General features: G+C 46.7%; 1 protein-coding gene and 1 long non-coding RNA gene across 3 annotated transcripts; one reads left to right on the top strand and one right to left on the bottom strand.

The window, feature by feature from the left end:
* Positions 1 to 514: 514 nt before the first annotated feature.
* LOC116885347 lies at positions 515 to 1930 on the bottom strand. Its single transcript, XR_004386005.1, has 2 exons — positions 1772 to 1930; positions 515 to 625 (listed from the first exon to the last, which is right to left on the bottom strand). It is a non-coding gene; the product is annotated as an uncharacterized LOC116885347 (long non-coding RNA).
* A 45-nt stretch (positions 1931 to 1975) lies between these two features.
* Kdelr2 (KDEL endoplasmic reticulum protein retention receptor 2) lies at positions 1976 to 20136 on the top strand. 2 transcript variants are annotated; one of them, XM_032886621.1, is made up of 5 exons: positions 1977 to 2210; positions 10690 to 10790; positions 15270 to 15428; positions 16620 to 16872; positions 19073 to 20136. In XM_032886621.1, the coding sequence occupies exons 1-5, from the start codon at positions 2120 to 2122 to the stop codon at positions 19105 to 19107; spliced, it is 639 nt and encodes a 212-aa protein (XP_032742512.1). In that variant the 5' UTR covers positions 1977 to 2119; the 3' UTR covers positions 19108 to 20136. The 2 variants fall into 2 exon arrangements, with proteins under 2 accessions (XP_032742513.1, XP_032742512.1); XM_032886622.1 differs by lacking the exon at positions 16620 to 16872 and having other exon boundaries at positions 1976 to 2210.
* The last annotated feature ends 426 nt before the right edge of the window (positions 20137 to 20562 follow it).

The raw sequence follows: 20562 nt of genomic DNA, 5'->3' as shown, positions 1-20562 counted from the left end.
ACACACACAAAATGTCCAATAGCCATCTCCCCACCCCTACCCCCACCCCCACCCCTACCCCTCTCAGATAGGGTTTCCCTATGTAGCCCTGGCTGTACTGGAACTCAGGTTATAAACAAGCTGTCCTCGAACTCAGGGATCCGCCTGCCTCTGCCTTCTGAGTGCAGGGATTACAGACATGTGCCGCCACCACCCAGCATTATGTAGCTTTCTTAAGCTATCTGTGGACTTCTGGTGCTGGTGTAAGTGGAGCCTCTGTCTGTCTGTCTGTCTGCCTGACAGTTCTTTCGCTCAGGCAGCCAGGGCTGCACATGAAGGCCCAAGAGCTGCGTATTCAGGACTCAAAGTGCCTCAACCCCAACATCTTTGCTTATTTACAGGAAAAAATAACCAGGAGTACTGACAATAACTTGAAAATTTAGTCCTTAATTAATAGTAAGACTGGGGAGCTGGCTGATCCAGGGCTGGGGATTGAACTCCAGACCTTATGTATGTTCAATAACCGTGCTCTATGAACTGAGCCATCGCCAAGAACTTTATTGACTTCCGTTATCTCTTCAGCCCCACCTCTCCAGGTCCATAATTGAAGTCTTCACGTTTCTTCTTGAATGGCAAACAAGAAACGCTGTAAATCCAGAAAGATTGCTGACATGAGTCTGTGAGAAACAGAGCCCAGGTCTCCAGCACCCACATAAATGCTAGGCTGGTGTGTTGAAGGTTGGGAGTTAGAGACAGGGGATCCCTTCAGCAAGCTGGCCTGCTAGACTAGCCAAAGCAGCAAGCTCTGAGTTTAAGTGCGATGCCTTGCTTCAACACGTAACGTGCAGAGTAATCTAGAAGGCACTAGAAATATCTGGCCTCACAGCCTACACATGCGCACACACATCTGACTACAGTAAAAAGAAAGAAGAAGAAGAGGGAGAGGAAAGAAAAAGAAGTGGTGAGGTTACCTCAGAAGCTAAAGGGGCTTGTCACCAAGCCTGACAATTTGAGTCCAATCCCAAGACCCCACAAGATGGAAGGAGAGAACTGTGCCCGATTGGATGTACCCACATGCCCACAAATAAATTACTTTAAAAAATTTTTTTTCTTTTTTCTTTTTTTCGGAGCTGGGGACCGAACCCAGGGCCTTGCGCTTGCTAGGCAAGTGCTCTACAGCTGAGCTAAATCCCCAACCCCTACTTTAAAATTTTTATTTTTATTATTTCAGTTGTGTGTGTGTGTGTGTGTGTGTGTGTGTGTGTGTGTGTGTGTGTGTGCGCGCGCGCGCACATGAACGTACTCTCAGAGGTCAGAGGTGTCAGCTAGAGCTGGAGTTACAGGCTGTTATGAGTCTGCAGTTGTAGGTGCTGGGACTTGAAATCAGGTCTACTGGGAGAACAGCAATTGCTCTTATCCACTGGGCCAACTCTCCATCCCTAATACAAATTTTTAAAGTAATTTTAAATAAAAAGTAATCGATTTTGACAGATTTCTTATGATTTATTTTTATTATTTAAAAATGCGTGTGTTAGTTTGTGTGTGGGTATGTGCATGTGAGTGCAGATGTCCTCAAAGGCCAAAGGCATCGAATCCCTTGGAGCTGGTCTTGAAGGTGATGTAAGCTGCCCGACGTAGGAGCTGGGCATCGAACTTAGGTCCTCTACAAGAGAAGCTTGCGTTCTTAACCACAGAAATTTTAACACTGCTTACTACCTTCATAATGCCTCTAAGAGAAATTGATATTCTTGCTGTCTTAGTAGGGAATGGAAAAAAACAAGACAATACTCACAATGGAGTGTCATTTCAAAACTTATAGAAGGAAATCGCTGGCACCTGGGCGGAAACCCTGGAGACGGAAATTGCGGAGGACTCTGGGTCCTCAGTTGGCAGCCCACGCGGGATGTAGGGTCCGGTTGCTCACGGCCGCGGGTCCTTTAAGGGGCGTGACAGGGGCGTGGCCCAGCGGTCGCCCGCTCTCCCAGGCTGCCCCGCGCGCGCGACGGCAGTTCGGCCACGTCCCTGGCCACGTCGCGCCCGCTCCCGCCATCTTTCGCCGCTTCCTCACTCAGGGGCTGTCGCCGCGTCCTGAGTCGCTGCCGAGCTCCGGTGCCGCTTTGCCGCGCCGACTGCCACCACCATGAACATCTTCCGGCTGACTGGGGACCTGTCCCACCTGGCGGCCATCGTCATCCTACTGCTGAAGATCTGGAAGACGCGCTCCTGTGCTGGTGAGCGGCCGCCCGGGCGAGGCGCGCGGGGCAAGAGCGCGCGCATTCGGCCCATTCGGCCGACCCATTCATCTCTTGGTGGTTCGGAGGCTTGTGCGGGGCTTGCGATGGCCAGACACACCCACTTCGGCCTGCCGGGCGGGCAACAAAACCTCTCCCGTGTGCAAACGGGCTGGGGTGTCCGTCGCAGCTCTGGGCCCCCCCGGTCTGCCCTTGGTCCGCTCGCGAACTTGATCCGTTCGGGCTCAGAGAGCGATAGCGTAACTGCCCCGGAGTCCTGCTGCATCTGAAAAGTTTAGCACGGAATTTGTGGGGTTCTAGAGGCGTGTCCCTCTCCTTGGACTTTTGGGGGGCGCCTCTGAGTCCCCAGGAATCAATGGGAGACTTGCTCGAGGAGGATGGAGATAGGACCGTGGGCTAGCAGGGCCTGAGGTGGCAGGCAGGCCACTCTCGAAGATGGGGCTGGCTGGAGGAAGAGGGTATCCTGCTATTCATCCTGTTCTCTTGGAGGACTGAAGCAGGGGATAGAATGGGGAGGCAGGATGGTGTCAGGTCAGGCCCGTGCTTACAATTGAAGGGGCTACACTCAAGTCTTGGTCTTCGGGATCTCACGCGTCATAAAAAGAGATGCGGGTCTTTTAAGTGAGTTACTTGGCATAGTTTTTATGCTACTCTGAGAAGCAAGCTAGTTTTTCATTCTTGAGTGTGGCCGTTTAATAACTGGTTCTCTTAAACTGCAAGCACTGGGTACCACTGAGGTCTCTGTGCTCTCATCTAATGTCCTGGCTCCACGTCACCAGTGAGTTGGCGCTGCACCTCCCTCGAACTACATGCATATTTCATTCGAGTATTGCAGAGAGGCAGTAGAATGAACTTTCCTCATATAATAGCTGTGGACTTCTGCGTTTCGTTAAATATTAGGAATCTTACAAGTCTTAGATTAGCTCTTGGTGAATATGATGGCCCTTGCCTGTGATCCCAGCACTTGAGAGTTGGAAGCCCGAGGTTCAGGAATTCAAAGTCAGCATGGACTACATGCTGACCCTGTCTCCAAAAACACCCCCTCCCCCAATTAATTAATTGGTTGATTAGGTAATTAAATACCTTAAGATACTGTTCTTCAACTTAATGCTATGCTTCCTCAGAGAAATAACTTTAGTAAACTCAAATTTAACATTCTTTTCAGAGACAGCAGAAAATAGGAGTCCTTAAGGACCTGGGTGATGGAGACGCCACCTATCTAGTTTAGTAATAAACACCTCATCCAAAGAAACGCCTCTGACTCTGCCCTCTGAAGGTCTCTTCTCTCTCTCTGAACATAGTTAGGATCCAGGAAGCAAGCACAGCCCCGAAAGACCTTTGCTCAGTCAAAGTGGATGTTACAAAGTCCTTGTACTGAAACCAGGGTATCTGACTTGGAGGTGAGCTGAGAGGCTCGATTGCGTGATTCATAACGACAGTAGATTAACTGCTGCAGTTGTGATAAGTGTGTATTAAGGAGTCAGCTTAGTGTTTTATATGATCATCTCAGGCAGTCCTTAAAATAACCATGTCTGCAGGTCCCCATGCTGGAGGAGGGGACCGAGTCCTGGGGAGGTTAGCCGGGATTGAAATACAATTTCCAGTTAACTTTTGCTTTGGCCTGAGCACTTTCAGTGTACACGTTTGATGCCAGTGGCTCTGGCACCTCTGTTGTGGCATTTGGATGTCACTTTTAGTCTTTAACTGTCTTTCTAAATCTCGAAGTCTCTTCATCTTCTTTCTTATGTTCTTCTGCCAAGTGGAGATATATTTTATTTTTAATTCCATGAGTGCTGGTTCCTGTGGATGTCAGAAGAAGACATCATATTCCCCTGGATCTGGAGTCACAAGCAGTTCTGTGCTGCCTAATGTGCTGAGAACTGACTCAGGTCCTTTGCTGTAGCAGTAACTCCTCGGAATGGCTGAACTCTCTCCAGCCCCGAGAAACAGAAGGGTTCTTTTAATTGTTTATTTTTGTGTGCCTGTGTGAGTTTACTACAAGTGTACAGAAGCCCTTGGAATACAGAAGAGGGGTGTCAGATCCTCTGGAACTGGAGTTACAGGCAGTTATAAACTACCATGTTGTTGCTAGAAAGTGAACCCAGATAGTCTGCAAGAGCAGCAAGTGCTCTTAACTGCTGAGCTGTCTCTCCAGCCATACAAAAGTAGGATTCTTAAGGGAACTTTGAGTAACCAGGAAAAAGGAAGCAGGTTGCTATTTAATATTCATTGTTTTCATGGGAGATTAGAGCATTGAGGAAAACACAGTGTTTGAGCTGATGCCAAGATGAGAAGGTAAATGGTGAGTTCAGTTTGTAACCCCCAGGTATCCCTCAGACGTTAGTAAGTCCTTCTCACTCTTGGACTCAAGATCCTCTTTATTCTGCTTGGTACAATTTTCTGACCTTTCAAAAATGAAAATCACCAAGCTCATTTACTGTGAATTAAATGCTGACTTGTTTTAGATGCTCTGTTTTTCCATGCTAAGTTTAAATGTTGTTTAGAGGCTTTTGAAAGAGGAAGAACTTGATCAGAGTTTCTCAAATATCCGGAACCCGAGCCCTGTCCGTCCAGGTGGTGGTTTTCAGTTTGAAAATCGGGGCTCATTTTAGGGTTTCAACACCAGCGTTGAACCTAAACCACAGGGCATTTTCCCTAAGGGAAAGGTGAGGCAAGCAATAAGGAAGCTGGACGTTACCTTTTGAATACTCAGTGTTGCCTCGAACCTGGAATCCTCCTGCGTGAGCCTCCCAGGAGCTAGGCTTGCAGGTACACCTCTCTACTCCGGACTTTAAGGACCTGTTTCATAGTTGGGGGCAGTGAGCTGATTGTGCTTGGATGTAAATTCTGTGGTCGTGTGTGTTGTCACTGTAGAGGGAAACTTGAGTGAGACTGTCTTGTGTTCCCAAACTGCCAGGCACCTTGATGGTCAACTTGTTTCTTTTAGGGTGTCACTTTTTGTCCTAATCCCTTATCTAGAGTACCATGGAAGAAGAAGCCATAATGTTTACTTAATTACGATGCTGGAGTTTGAACCCAGGGTCTCACTGACGTCAGGCAAATCTCTACCAATTGAGCCCCGTCCATGTCCCAAAGCTGTGGTTTTGGTGAAGTGCTTTTCCTATAGGCTAATAGTCACTGCCAGTGTTGTGCCGAGTTTAAATGACTACTGAGTCCTGAGATGAGTGACCTCCAGCTTCCTCCTTTATTTACTTTCCCTTCTAGTTATTACGTAGTTTGTTAACCTTTCAACCTGTCAAACTTGACAGGAGCATATGTCCCTGAATGTCATGGAGCTGAATAGTTTTTATTTTATTTTTATTTTTTTTGCTGGTATTGGGGATTGAACCTTGTGCATACTGGTCAAGCTCTTCCATAGTTCTCTATCTCCCAGTGGTAACACTATTTTTGTTGTCGTTGTCGTCTTTCTCAGTATCTGAAGCTTTTGCACCACATTCTTAGATTCCTCTTGGAGCTGCTTTCTCTGTTCCTTTGAGGGCTATCTAATCTCTTACTAATCACTGCCATGCACTGCTCTTCCGCCCTCTGTGTGCCCAGCATCGAGAGAACTCAGAGCCACGGATGGCAGCAAAGCTTGTGCTCTGAAAGCTGCAATGGGAGAAGCCTTAGTTCCATCCCTGCATGTTATAAAATGAGTGTAGCAAATGCATGCTGTAATTCCTGTATTCTGCAAGAAGACATAGGACTAGAAGTTCAGAGCCATCTTTGGAAGAATCTGGAGACTGAAGAAGAAGCTGCACTGGGACAATGTTTATCTAGCATTTTTGAGGCCTGGGTTTGAGCCTTTGTGTTGCACAAAGAAACATACAGGTCAGGTGAGGGAGTAGTCATGTGTGAGGAGGGACAGATATAGCTGTCAAGCTATTAGGACAGTGACTTCTGTGACTGTGAAGTGGAAGGAGGGACCCAAGGACACCTCCTCTGACATACCAACAGGAAGTTTAAAGATTGCTACAGAAAAGAGAGGTTGTGTAGGCAAAGAAAACCTTGACCTTCTTACCCTCCTGCTTCCACTCGGAGTGCTGAGATCACAGGTGTGTGCCGTCCGGCCCAGTGTGTGGAGTGCTGGGCACTTTGTCACTGAGCCACATCTCCAGCCACAATGCACTGTTTGTAGATAAGAGATATTTGTGTAGAATTTGTAACAAAAACTATAAACGGCTGGAGAGATGGCTTCAAGGTGAAGCTGACTTGCTGCTGTTGAGAACATCAGATTTCTGTTCTTAGCACCCACATTGGGAGGCTCAAACCACTAATAACTCTACACACACACACACACACACACACACACACACACACACACACACACACACGTGCGCGCGCACACGGCAAACAAATAAAATTTAAAAAATATAAAAGTCTACAAAAATAAGTGTAAATCTAGGTGGGAAATTAGAAATAATTCAAATGGTCAATGGTCTCCTAATTTTTGTTATGTCCACACTGGAACAGGATAGAACAAGAAAATGTGTGGTTATAACAGGGAAAGATGATTCCAAGATATAAATTGATATAACAGGTTGTAAAACATAAGGTTACTTTAAAGGGTAAACATGTATGGGCACACATACAGATACAGTGAAAAGGACAGTATGTGGCTGAGAGATGGCTCAGCAGTTAGGATCACCTGTGGACTCAGGTTACTTCCCAGCACCTACACGAGGGCTAACGATGATCTGGAGCTCCAGTGCCCGGGACCCTGACTGCTTCTGGCCTTATAGGAACCAGGCACACATGGTGCGCATACATGTGGCCAGACACTCATACACATAAAACAATCTTTTTAAAAGGAGGGGCATCAAAGCAGCTCCTACAGTTACACGTAAAATGGAGATAGGAGGGCTTTTTACAGAGCAGGACTGAAGAGATGGCTGTCATTGGGAACTTTCTGAGGACTCAGGTTTGGGTCTGAACCTTCTTGTCTCTGAGGGCACCTGCACTCATGTGCCCTTAACCCACAGACAAAGGCATGCATAATTAAAAGTAATAAAGAGAAACCTTTTAAAAAGGAGACATTAAACCCTTTCTGTATATCTCAGCACATTTGAAACATTTTAAGAATGATTGGCATGAGGTTTTTTTTTTAAATAAGAAAACAAACAGCAGAGCAGTGTTTAGTAAGACTGTCATTTCTCAAGTGTTCACAACAGCATGTGTGCTATAAAACACTCTCGTAGTCTTTTCAGCATTCACGACAAGTAAGTGTAATCTGTCTCCATGTAACAAAGGCAAAAAATAGAATTAGGGTGGTATATAATAGGACTACCCTTATCCTGAACCCCAACTGAGCTTGAACTTAGACCCTCTGGTTCCCAAACCACCCCCCTTCCCGCTGAGAATCTAACCCAGAGTCTTGGACATGCTAGATAAACACTTACAAGTGAGCTTTCCTTCAGTGGAGGTTTTGAGACAGAAGATACTGACATGTAGCCCCAGCTGTCTTTGAACTCTGATCTTCCTGTCTCAGCTCTATAACTACAGATAGGCTGGCATTGCAGGCTTGTTCTGCCATGCCTGGCTGTGAGGTTCTTAAGTATTGAGTTGTGGAGTCCAGGGGAAAGGTCAAGATGTCCAAACTTGATGTGGTGGTACACACCTGTAATCCCAACAGTTGGAGAGGAGGAGGCAGGAGGATGAAAAATTCAAGGTCAGTCTGGGCTATTTGTCCCCACTAAAAGAAGGTTTTGGGTTTTTGTTTGTTTGTTTGTTTGTTTTTTGTTTTTTTTTTTTTTTTTTTTTTTTTTTTTTTGAACCCAGGGCCTTTTTTTTGCTTTTTGGTTAAATTTTTTGTTTTTTCTTTTTTTTTTTTTTTTTTTTGGTTAGAATATCCAGATGCTTTGAGAGAATCTTAGGAGTATGGCCTTTCTGGGTGGCCTGGCCCACAGTGCTTGATGCCATCCTTTTTTTTACAGGATCTCCTTTTTTTCGTTAAGGCATCTGTTTATAAACCAGTAGGAATGTCAGGAACCCACCTCTGAACCTTAGCTGTAATTTAAAGTCCTGTGGTCCCAAGTGCAGAGATGATGTGTGGTTTCGTAAACCTTACTGAGCTTTTGGTGAAAGACAAGCATTCGTGATACTCACTTGACAAGTTCTGCTCTTGACTGCAGCTCTCAGATGCATTTTTACCAGGATGTCACTGAAGTGCTCACAGTGACTGTGCCCTGAGTGCTTGTTTCATGATTGCCTTGGAACTTTTTGTTCCACAATCAGGTTGGTATTGCCTGTGATTGTAGCTCATTAGTAAGGTACTTCCTAACATGAGGCTTTAGGTTTGAGCTTCAGGATTGCAGGTAGACAGACAAAATGACTGATGCCCAGCACTGCAGATCCATCAATAGACAGATAAGGTAGAAGCTATTCCATTCCACTCCTAACCCCCAAAAGATTCCTGCCACCCCCCACATCCCCATCTTTAGCTTGAGATTGCTTTCTTCTGTGAAGATGGGATGCCTTAGGAAAAGCTGCTACTTGCTAGTCAAGCTCCAGGCTAGAGAGAATGCTTGCTGCATCCTGTAAGCATCCCAACGTCCCAGATGCTAGTTACTGTGTGGATTCCCATCACACATGCTGCCTGTCTTCTCCTTTGTCCAGTGCTCACTCGGGGAGACTCAGTGTCCAGCTGATAGTAAATTAGGGCCTAGGGCCAAGCCCAGAGCATGTTATCTATTTACAGTCCTAGAGACACAGTAGGATTCAGATCCCCTCAAGTTCCATCCAGAATTGCATACTATGAGACTGCCCATGATGTGAGGATAAATTGAATTCCATTGTCTTTTGAGCATGTGTCTTTCTGGACTCTGCCATGTGTCAGGTGTATCAGGCAGCACGGGAAATACTAAATGAAACAACTCACAGCTTCCACAAGGGACTCTGTGTCCAGTGGAGTTTTGCAGAGAACAGAGCTGTGTGGGATCACCAATGCCTTCTGCTGTGCCTGGCTTCACATGGGTTCTGGGGAGCCTCTCACTTGCAGGACAAGTGTTTCATCTGCTGAGCCAGCTCCGTAGTATAAAGTCTGTGGAGAGGCCAGGGCAGCAGCTCCATAGTATAAAGTCTGTGGAGAGGCCAGGGCAGCAGCTCCATAGTATAAAGTCTGTGGAGAGGCCAGGGCAGCAGCTGGCATGGAATGCCTGCTGGGTGAATCAGCAGCACCAAGACAGAGTGTCTCCATCTCCCAGCGGAGGTGATGGTTGTCTAGTTGGGTCTCCCAGGACAGGGATGAGCTGCCACCCTGGTTTTTAGTGTAGGAATTCTGAAGGTGATTGGGTGTGCCTGGTCCCAAAGCCCCATTGGAATAAACTGCCTGTCTGTAACCTGTCTTAATGAAAATACTGGAAAGAACCACAGAGCAGATGAACTGGAAAACTCCAAGGCCCCACCAAACATCCTGCAGGACCTGTCTGCTGCTCCTGTCTTTCTCCATTCTGCTCTCACTCCAGGGTTTAGTATCTGCTTCACCCTTTCTCCTCTGGAACATTAATCTCTGATAGAAAAAAGTTCCTGTTTACAAGCAGAACAGTCAACAGCAGATTGGCTGCCCGGCTCTGCCCTGGGCCCTTGTGTAGAAGCAGGTCAACTGATTTTCTCCTTTCTAGTCTGGTGTTTCTTATGAAGGACCTCATTCCTCACACTGAGAAAGTGCTCACATCTGTAGTCTGTAAACTGTAGGTGACCTGAGAGGGTGGCAGAGAAATGTGCACTTGCCATGTTCCACGGGGTGACTCGAGCAGCATGTGATGAGTTTTCTGCTGGGTCCATGCCCAGGGCTGTAGTATGCACCACAGCTGAGGTGTTCAGATCTCATACCAGTCAGCTTCCATTTGTCTGCTCAGTCTGCAACATCTTGAAATTCACAGCCATGTGGGCCAGTGTAGGTGTGTGAAAGGTCAGCTGTACACTGTGTTCTGGTCTCCCACGTGAGCTGTGACTGCCCTACTCTGCAGGTGGAAACATGGTGTCGGGCGTATCAGTTTTTATTTTGTATTATTTTGAGACATGGTCTCCCTGTGTAGCTCAGGCAGGCCTGGAACTCAGTCTTCCTACTTCCCAAGTGTTGGGATTTCAGGCACTCGCTAGCACAGCCAGCCTTAGGTGTTAACGTGTGCTGGGCATGAAGGCGCAGATGGTGAGGAAGGAAAAGAGGGTAGGAGGCTAGAGAGCAAGCAGTGAGTGAGCTGATGGAGCGCAGGTCTGTGGGTGCACGTCTTGGTGTATTGGCCATAGTTTAATGAAGCTGCTTTTCTCAAGTTGTCCACCATAACAGGACAAGCTAGGACTGTCTAGAGGGGTGTTGTAAGAAAGAAAGTGTGCTGTCCTCTGGCCTAATCAGTTGTTCCCAGAGCCTTCCCTGTCTGCTGGCTCCCAGGGCGGTCCCATGACCTCAGGAGCCAAGATCTTCCCAGGCTGCCCTAACTCTTGCTTTTTGTTTCTTCAGGTATTTCTGGGAAAAGCCAGCTCCTGTTTGCACTGGTCTTCACAACTCGTTACCTGGATCTTTTTACTTCATTCATTTCGTTATATAATACATCTATGAAGGTATGGTATGATATTGGCCCCAATGCATTTGTCCACCATGTGCACACCTAGGGGAAATATTAACTTTTTTTTTTCTATTTAAAATCTCAAGAATGATAGCTAGGTGCGCTGTTCTTTTAATTTTTTTATTTTTTAATTTCAGAATGTGTGTATGTGAATGCAAGCGTGCTCACGCTGTGCCTGTGTGGGGGCCGGAGGATACTGCTGGGAATGACTTCCTCCTCCTAACTCAGATCGCCAGGCTCATCTGGCAAGGGCTTTCACCTACTTAGCCATCTTGCTCTGTGTGTGTGTGTGTGTGTGTGTGTGTGTGTGTGTGTGTGTGTGTGTGTGTGTGTGTGTGTGTGTGTCTGTATGTCTTCCTATAGATGTTTGAACTTTTTCATATGTGTACAATACACCCTTCTCAGATGATTGTGTGCAGTGTTTTTCTGTAGAGACACCCCACTCTGTGTGTGTGTGTTGTAAGTTTTTATTAGCATATATTCATTATAATTGATGGGTTCCATTATGACATTTTGACACAAGTACATAATGTATTTCAGTCACAGTCACCCCCATTGCACTCTTGTCCCCTCTTCTGCCAATCCCCTTCCTGTCTGCTCTCCTGTCTTTTTCCTTTATGTACTTATTTTATGGTGCTGGGAATTGACTCAGGGCTTTGTTCTGCAAGCACTTTATAGCATTGTTCTAAGTACTTGGTTTGAGGCTCCCTCTACCCATCACTTTGTGTTTGAAAGCGTCTTGACAAGTATAGCTTAAAGTGGGCATGCAGTATTTGGGTTTATGATCTTTGCTGAAACCAAATAAAACAAAAACTTGAGGGCCAGTGAGGTTGCTCAGTGGGTAAGGGGGCTTGCTGCCAAGCCTGACAACTTGAGTTCAATCCTGGGGACTCACTTGGTGGAGTAGAGAACCAGGTCCTAATGCTGTCCCCAAGCTGCCACACACACATGCTCACACATACGTAAACACATACACCAAATAAATAAATGTTTAAAAATTTAGAGGGGAAAAAAAAGTAAGTTTGAGTCACCTATAATCATTCTTCTGGACGCTAGTAATCAAGAAATAATTAGCTGCCTTAAAAATGGCTTTAAAAAATGTCTAGATTGGACCAGGAGACAGCTCAGGCTGTAAAATGTGTCTCATGTATGCATGCCTGAGGGCCTCAGTTTGATCCCCAGCACCCATATAAGTTGGGCATGGTGGCACCCACTTGTAGTCTCTACTCTAGAGAGGTAGAGACTTGAGGATCCCAAGGGCTCGGTGTCTTGCTGGCCTAGCCTGATTGCTGAGCCAGTCTCACGGCACTTAGCTGGAGAGCTGACTCAGCAGTTAGGAGCACATACTGCTCTGCAGGGAACGTGAACTGGGGTCCCGGCACCCACATTAGGAGGCTCACAACAGCCTGCAGCTCCAGCTCCAGGGTATCTGGCTTTTTTTTTTTTTTTTTTTTTTTCGGAGCTGGGGACCAAACCCAGGGCCTTGCGCTTGCTAGGCAAGTGCTATACCTCTGAGCTAAATCCCCAACCCCGGTATCTGGCTTTTTTGTGGCTTCCGTCAGGTATCCCTACATACATTGTGTACTTGCACAGACATGCACATAAATTAGATAACTCATAGACATGCAAACACCCTAGGTTGACTTGTGTGCCACACACACACACACACACACCTGCATGAATGCACACATACAGAATGACTAGGTTTCTGCCTGCTGACTGAGTGAGGTACTGGAGATGGGGAGTCAGAATCTTCTCTTTTCTGGAGGCCCAGCTGTGGGCAGGCAGGGCCCTGGGAAGCTCCCGGCTGTAGTAAGCCTGGACTGGTATGGTTCAGAAGTGTCTCGTGGGGGGGCAGAGAATGTGTGCGCTTTGTTTATTATACACGCATAGGGTTAAAAGCAACAATTTTAATACCATGCTGACTGTTTATAAATATAAATGCATAACGAGGGTCTGGGAACTGTTTAGTGTCGTGGTGGGTTTTTAAAGCATTTGAGGGCTTGGTAATTACCCTCATTTTCCCATTAAGTCATTTGCCCCAATGTTTTCCTAATTAAGTTTCTCAAGTTGTGTTTCCTAAGGAGGAGTAGCTAGGCAGTGTGGTCCTTATCCCAGCCATCTGTATTCATGATTGAAATCTGCTGCTTGATTCTTAGACCTGCAGTTGATTCTGTCTGCAGTTTACAAATTGATTTAATTTCAGAATATCGGGCTTTTCCTTAGGGCAGGGTGACCTTTAAAGATGAAAGAACACAGGACTCCATTGTGGGTCCTTCAACAGCTCTGTTGCTGTGTACACAGAATTGCTGTCTCAGAGGCAGAAATCTCACAAACTAGCTTTCAGGGGTCTGGGGAAATGGCTCAGTTAAGAGCACTTGCTGCCTGCTCCTCTTACAGAGGATAGGAGTTCAGCACCCGCAGCAGCCTCCATTCCAGCCCTGGGGCTTCTGACTCCCTTTTCTGGCTTTTGCAGGCATACAAACATTTGCACATACGTGTACATATAAATCAAAAATAAAATAAATTTTGGAGCTGGAGAGATGCCTCATCAATTAAAATGTTAAAGTTCATACTTAAACATTTTTTTTTCTCCCTCCCCTAAACATTTTTTTTTTTTTTTTTTTTTTTTTTCGAGACTGGGGACTGAACCCAGGGCCTTACGCTTCCTAGGCAAGCGCTCTACCACTGAGCTAAATCCCCAACCCCAGCCCTAAACATTTTTTTAAGACTTATTTATTTTATGTGTATGTGTGCTTTGCCTGGGTCTGTAAGTATACCACATGTGTGCCTAGTGCCTGTGAAGTCAGAAGAGGGCATTGGATCCTGTAGGACTGAAGTTATAGATAGTGGTGAGCTGCCGTGTGGGTGCTGGGAACTGAACCCAGATTCTCTGAAAGAGCTCTCTTATGAGCTCCTCTTCTTGGGCCGCTCTTGCAATGGACACTAGTTCAGTCGTCAGCCTCTACGTCATGTAGTCTGTAGCTCCACTTCCAGGGAATCTAATACTCCAGGTCCGCAGGTTCACTAACCCACAGTCAGACACAGACACATAATAACTAAAGAGAACATCTTTTTAAAAATAGTAGTAAGGGGAGATGGCTCAGTGCGGGGTTACATCATTTGTTGTTCTTGCAGAGGACCTGACACCGATAACTCTAGTTCCAGGGGCATCAATCCCTCCTGCCCTTGGAGGGCACCAGACAGGCATATATAGATATATATGTAGGCAAAACACTCACAAAATAGAAAAATCTAAAAAGATAAATAAATAGCCTTCAAATACATAAACAAAAGTAACTCGATTTTTCTTTGTTATACCAGACTGAAATTTATAGCATCAATCCAAATATTTATTATTTAAGTAACGTTTTAAAATTTTTATATGTTCACTTATTTTGCTTATGTCTGAGTGTACATCTGTGAGTGCACATAGGACACTGATCAAGTGTGGGTTCAGGACACCTCTAAGGACACCAGTCTCTGGGTTTGGCCCTAAGTGCCTTTACTCATCTTTCTGATCGTAAACAAGGCAATGCGGTTTGAGTAAAAACCACGGATGCAGAATTAACCTGGTTTACGGTACTTATCTCTACAGAAGAGCTAGCTGAGGAGTCTTGGACGAAGTTCTCTGTCCAGAACAGCACTGGGCTTTGCATTCATTCATTCCCCTCCCAAGCTTCTGTGTCATAGCTCAAGGAAAAGCTTGTTTCTTTGAAAGTTTCTTAGAGTTTTAAGATGTACGCTTAACATTTGATCAGACAGCCTGCTCCTAGGTATAAATGCAAAAAATGAAACTTATATTCACACGGAGGCTGTAACACATGTTCATAACAGCTACCTACCACCTACCAACAGGAAATAGGACACTTCTCTTTTAATTGGTGAGTGATAGACAGTGATATATACCTGTACATTAGTCCTCTGCTCAGCACAAGGAGGAAATGGCCAGAGACTAGGCTCAGTGAAGATGAGGGCTTGTTGATCAGTCATGAGGCCGGGAGTTCAAATCCCAGCACCCAAATTTGGCAGCTTACAACAGGTTGTAACTCCAGTTTCAAGGGATCTGCTGCCTTCTTCTGGTCTCCATGGGTACATGCACACATGTACACAATAAATAAAAATTCCTTTTTGAGCTGTAAAAAAGGGGAAATTTCTAACGCATGTAGTAATGTGTTCCACTTCACTCAGGTAGTACTCTAAAGAAGGCAAGATTGGAGCCTTGAGGGGGCTTAACCTCAGAGGCAGAGGGGTAGGATCTGGGGGTGATAGAACAGCCTGTGTCCTAAGTGTGGTAGCTTTGTGACTCCAGAGTATACACCAGCCAAGGGTGAGTGTGTGTGTGTGTGTGTGTGTGTGTGTGTGTGTGTGTGTGTGTTGTGTGTGTGTGTTTAAAGCTGACTATGTAGGTGGTAACAGCAGTGTTTAGGAACAGTTGCCCTGTACTCCTAACCCAGTGTCTCTCTCTGTCTAGCTTATCTACATTGCCTGCTCCTACGCCACGGTGTACCTGATCTACATGAAGTTTAAGGCCACCTATGATGGAAATCACGACACATTCCGAGTGGAGTTTCTTGTGGTTCCTGTAGGAGGCCTCTCATTCCTAGTCAACCATGACTTCTCTCCTCTTGAGGTCAGTTAAGGATTATTTAGCGGTCACATCTGGTTCCCTGCATGAGAAAGGCCTGTTGACAGAAGTGGGCTCTGTTGGCTTGTTTTTTCCTCCGGAGCTGAGGATCGAACTCAGGGCCTTGCGCTTGCTAGGCAAGCACTCTACCACTGAGCTAAATCCCCAACTGTTGGCTTGTTTTCATCTGGGTTTTGCTGTTCTGCAGATTTCTGGTACAGTAGCCTCTGTTGTAAATAGATTGGGAGACTGGAATAATCCACACAGGTGCTTGGTGTCTGCTGACCGCTCACTGCTGGATGTTGCTCCAGATTAAGCCTGCTGTTGTGGCACATGCCTGTCAGCTCAGCACTTGGGAAGTAGAGGCACAAGGATCAGGAGTTCAAGGTTACTCTCAGCCACATAGTGAGTGTGGGGCCAGTGTGTGCTACTGAAAAGACCTTGTCTCCGTAAAAGAAAGTGGGGGTGAACAGGCTTGGGAGATATCTGTTAGTAAAGTATTGAATACCTGAGTTCCCTCTCCAGAACCCACAGGAAAATGGATATGCAGGGGTGCGTATAATCCAAGCCAGGGAGGCAGAGTGGTGGGTCACTGGGGAACTCATGAATACTGGAGAGCTCATGGCTGTTTTAAAAAGGCAGGTGGATGGCACCTAAGAAATGATGCCTGAAGTTTTTCTCCAGCGTGAGCACACGTGTGTACACACACACACACACACACACACACACACTCTGCAGATGCTCCTTGATTGATTAACCCGCTAGTTGGACAGAAGGTTAGTGTGGCTAGCTTACCAACCCAGCACATTGTAGCCTGTTGTTTCCCAGTGGTGCAGGGATGAACTGTGGGTGACGGCTCTGTACCTCATGGCTACTGCCCAGCATCCCAGTAGCCCAGACAGGTGAAAATTCAAGTAAGCTTTCTAGTGAGTGTGCATTGATTTCATTGTCAGGAAGTTAAAGAATTTTACGGCAGAGCCATCTAGTGAGACATACAGTCACCTGGTGGACAGGCAGCAGGAAGTAGAATGGCTGGGGACCTTGGCTCTGGATCTGGACAAGCCTCAGGAGCGTCTTCCAAGAGCATGACAGTCACCACCTTACCCAGCTCCTCCAGCCTCTTCCCTGGTGTTTGCCCTTCTGGGTTGGATGTGGTGGCCGGTTGCGCCTGGCTGAAGCCAGCCTCTTGTCTTTCAGATCTTGTGGACCTTCTCCATCTACCTGGAGTCCGTGGCCATCCTTCCACAGCTCTTCATGATCAGCAAGACCGGCGAGGCCGAGACCATCACCACCCACTACCTCTTCTTCCTGGGTCTCTACCGTGCTCTCTACCTAGTCAACTGGATCTGGCGCTTCTACTTCGAGGGTTTCTTTGATCTCATTGCTGTGGTGGCTGGTGTCGTCCAGACGATTCTCTACTGCGACTTCTTCTACTTGTACATCACAAAAGGTATGGCAGCTCTAGCCTGCACTTCGCAGTTGTGGGTCCGTCAGGCGCCTGCCTCCGCTCCCTTCTTGGTGCTTTGTTAAACCACAAGAGCCTTTGCTTCAGTGTGGCTTTAATGCTTTCAGTGGTGTGTTTCATTGTACAAGTTCTGGCAGCCCGGTGGGTAGTGTGCCTGTCTAGCATGCTCCGTACGCTAGGTTTAATTCTCAGCACGACAGAAAACCAGGCATGGTGATTCCAGCACAGGGAGGAGGAGACAGGAAATCATGGTCATTTCCACTTTGAGGCGAACTTGAGTCCTCCCTGTATTAGCCCCTTCCTCCAAATAAAATAGACAGAAAACCACAAGGTTCAGTCAGAACTAAAATTCCTGACAGCCATCAAAGGTCTTACCACTCAGTTGCCGTAAGTGCCTCGGTGACCAGTGTGAGGTATCTGTACTCACAGGTCTGTATGTGGGGGAGACCGCATGGGAGTCCATAGGCTCCCCTTCTCCCCCCCTCATGTCAGTAACTAGAACTGACACAGAGACTTCCAGTCTTACCTTTGCTTTCCCAGACTCTGTTGGTGAATCTACTGGTTAGCTCAACATCCTTCCATATGTCTATTTTTACATTTATATAAATATAGGACATACATATCTCTAGCTGTCTTATGAAAACTATTTGTGGTCCTTGCTCAGGAAAAAAAAAAGATGCACATTTATTCCGATGCAGGCAGAGTCCTGCACAGCTGAGAGCTCAGGCCCAGCCTTCAACCCTCACCACACAGCCAGGTTCCTAGTGGTGGGCCTGCTCTGTGCCACAACAGAATATCTTAGCTTTGTGTTTCGTTTTGTTTTGTTGTCTCATTGTGTAACACAGGCTGGTCTAAGTCTTGTGCTGTTGCTACTCAGCCTCCCGAATGCTGATACACTATCTTACGTGCTTTACTGTTTAAAGTTTCAAGCTACTCTTCCATAAACTATAAGTGTACTAGGGTGCGTCATAACAGTAGCTTTGATCGGATAGGCTGGCACATACACAGGTAATCACAGTGTTCAGGACACTGATGTAGAAGGATTTTGAATTTGAGGCCAGCCTGGGTTCCATAGCAAGCCTGTCTCAAACCAAAAAGCAAGAACAGTGTTGGGGCCGTGGCTCAGTGGCTAAGTGGGCAGTGTTTGCTGGGTAAGTGTGATGTGAGGACCTGAGTGGGATCCTCATAGACAGCCGGGCACAGGGGCTTGCACACAGCAGCTGAGACACATGCATGTATCTGTGAGGGGAGGGTGCCCGTGACAAGATAGCAGCTGGAGGCAGGAGACTCCCAGCAGCTAGCCTGGCGTGCCCAACAGTGAGCACCAGGGGAAGAGCCTGCATCCCACCAGGTAGAGGATGATGACCAGCATCCTAGACTGTCCTCACTCGCACACACAGGCTAGACACGTGCATGCAATTCCTGTGCTCTTCCACCCCCAGCCCCACCCCACACATCAGCAAAAAGAGTAGCTCTGACTTTAGTTGGTGCCTTAGGATTTTACTGCTGTGAGCAGACTCCATGACCAAGGCAGCTCTCATAAGGACAACATTTAACTGGAGTGGCTTACAGCTTCAGAGGTTCAGTCCATCATCATCATGGGAGGAGCATGGCAGCATCTAGGCAGGCATGGTGCAGGAGGAGCTGAGAGGTCTACATCTTCATCTGAAGTCTGCGAGGAGAAGGCTGACTTCCAGGCAGCTAGGACTAGGATCTTAAAGCACCCCCCACAGTGACACCCCTATCTAACTAGGACACACCTCCTGAAAGTGCCACTCCTTGGGCCAAGCACATTCAAATCACACAGTCGGGCATTTGCGTGGCTTTGGGCATTTGCGTGGCTTTGGGCATTTGCGTGGCTTTGTTGGTTTTTGTTTGTTTGTTTTCTCCACTTTCCAGTTTTGTTTGTTTTGGTGGGGGTGGTTTAAGAGAGGGCTTCTCTGTGTAGCCCTGGTTTTCCTGGACTCACTCTGTAGACCAGGCTGGCCTCAAACTCAAGAGATCCTCCTGCCTCTCCCCTGAGTGCTGGGAGTAAAGGTGTGCACTGCCACCGACTAGCCTGGCTGTGTGCTTTTCTGTTGTGATTTCCTTGTACTTGGGCGTGCGTATGAGCTGAGGACCAGAGAGAGGGAACCCGAGCTGCCCACATGGTAACTCTTGTTTGTGCTTTTCTGTCACATCCTAGTACTCAAGGGAAAGAAGCTCAGCCTGCCAGCGTAAGTGCCAAAGACCATCAGCAGCCTCTGCCCTCCAGGGTGCTCAGACAGGGTCTCACATGGCGAAGGCTCGGGATGCTCAGTGCGGAGAAGCAGACACGGCTTCTCCTGTGGCAGCCGCTCACTGGTGGCTCTTCGAGGATGCAGAGGGAAGAGACCAGGAGGCTTCTGTCTACTGCATCCTGCCTTATCTTTTTTATTACTATGTACAAAGATTTTTTTACACAAAGAAACTTAATGCTGTGTTAATAAATTCAGTATGTAGATGAATTGGGGCAGTTTCCAAAAGTGACGATTTTGTGCAGAATAAGTACAAGCCTCTTTTTATTTTTTTGAAAATTTGCTGAGGTGGTCAATTCTTTGTGTCTACAATGAAATTATACTCCTTGACACTTGGTAGATTATCCAAACATCGTCAAATTTTCATGCTATTTATTTTATTTCTTTTTTTTTTTTTTTTTTTTGCCAAAAGATGAGTTGTGTTTGTTTGAAATCTAAGACACTGTGTTCCATTTGGTGTTTCTGTTCAAATGCGTCCTCATTGTCCTGGAAACCCTTCCCCAGATGTCACACTACATGTCAGGTCCAGGAGGATGACTCGCAAGTCCTACAGGTTTCATTACGAAAACTTCAAGGTTCCCAGTGGAAACCGTCAGCTGATGCTCATCAAATGCTCGCCCTTCACCCCTGCGGGGGCGTGGCAGCTCAAGGTTATCCAAGGGCCGAGAGCCACCACATCCTCTGACTGTGAGAGGGTGGGGGGTGATGGCTGTTTTGGACAGAGGACTCTGCTCCTCTGAGGCATGGAACACAGATAGCTACCTGTCAATGTCAGGCACAAATCCGAAGGATCACTACAACCATGTCAGACTCAAATGTTTTCTCATAGCACTTTTGGTGATAAATTGATTGACAATCTTTAATTGGCAGCACCAGTTATCAGTCCTTACATTCTTTTTAGTATTTTTTTTAAACTGGGCTCTTGCATGACCTATATTGTGTTAACATCCTAAATAAACATTTTATTAAACAATTGTGGTCTTTTCTCTGAATTAGGCTTTGCATGTTCAGTGTTAGGATGCAGCGGGAGCTCTGCAGGGCTTCTCAGTTAGCACGCACGTGAGGGGGGCTGGAGAGATGGCTCGGTGGTTAAACGTTTGTTGCAGAGAACCTGAGTTAGGTTCCCAGCACCCACATGGCAGCTCACAGCCACCTATAACTCCAGTTCTGGGGGCTGCAGCACCCTTCCCTGGGCTCTGAGGACATGTACATGCGTGTATACATCCTTATACACACCAGATAATCTGGACGACGTCCTGTGTTTATAGGAACACTAGGATTCTTCATTTATTGTGACCTTTTCTGTGATACAACACACATATTAGAAGTAAGTGTTCCGGGGTTGGGGATTTAGCTCAGTGGTAGAGCGTTTGCCTATGCACAAGGCCCTGGGTTGGTC

The sequence above is a fragment of the Rattus rattus genome, chromosome 16, assembly GCF_011064425.1.
Source record: "Rattus rattus isolate New Zealand chromosome 16, Rrattus_CSIRO_v1, whole genome shotgun sequence".
Lineage (NCBI taxonomy): Eukaryota > Metazoa > Chordata > Mammalia > Rodentia > Muridae > Rattus > Rattus rattus.
This window is presented reverse-complemented; position numbering and strand designations above follow the sequence as displayed.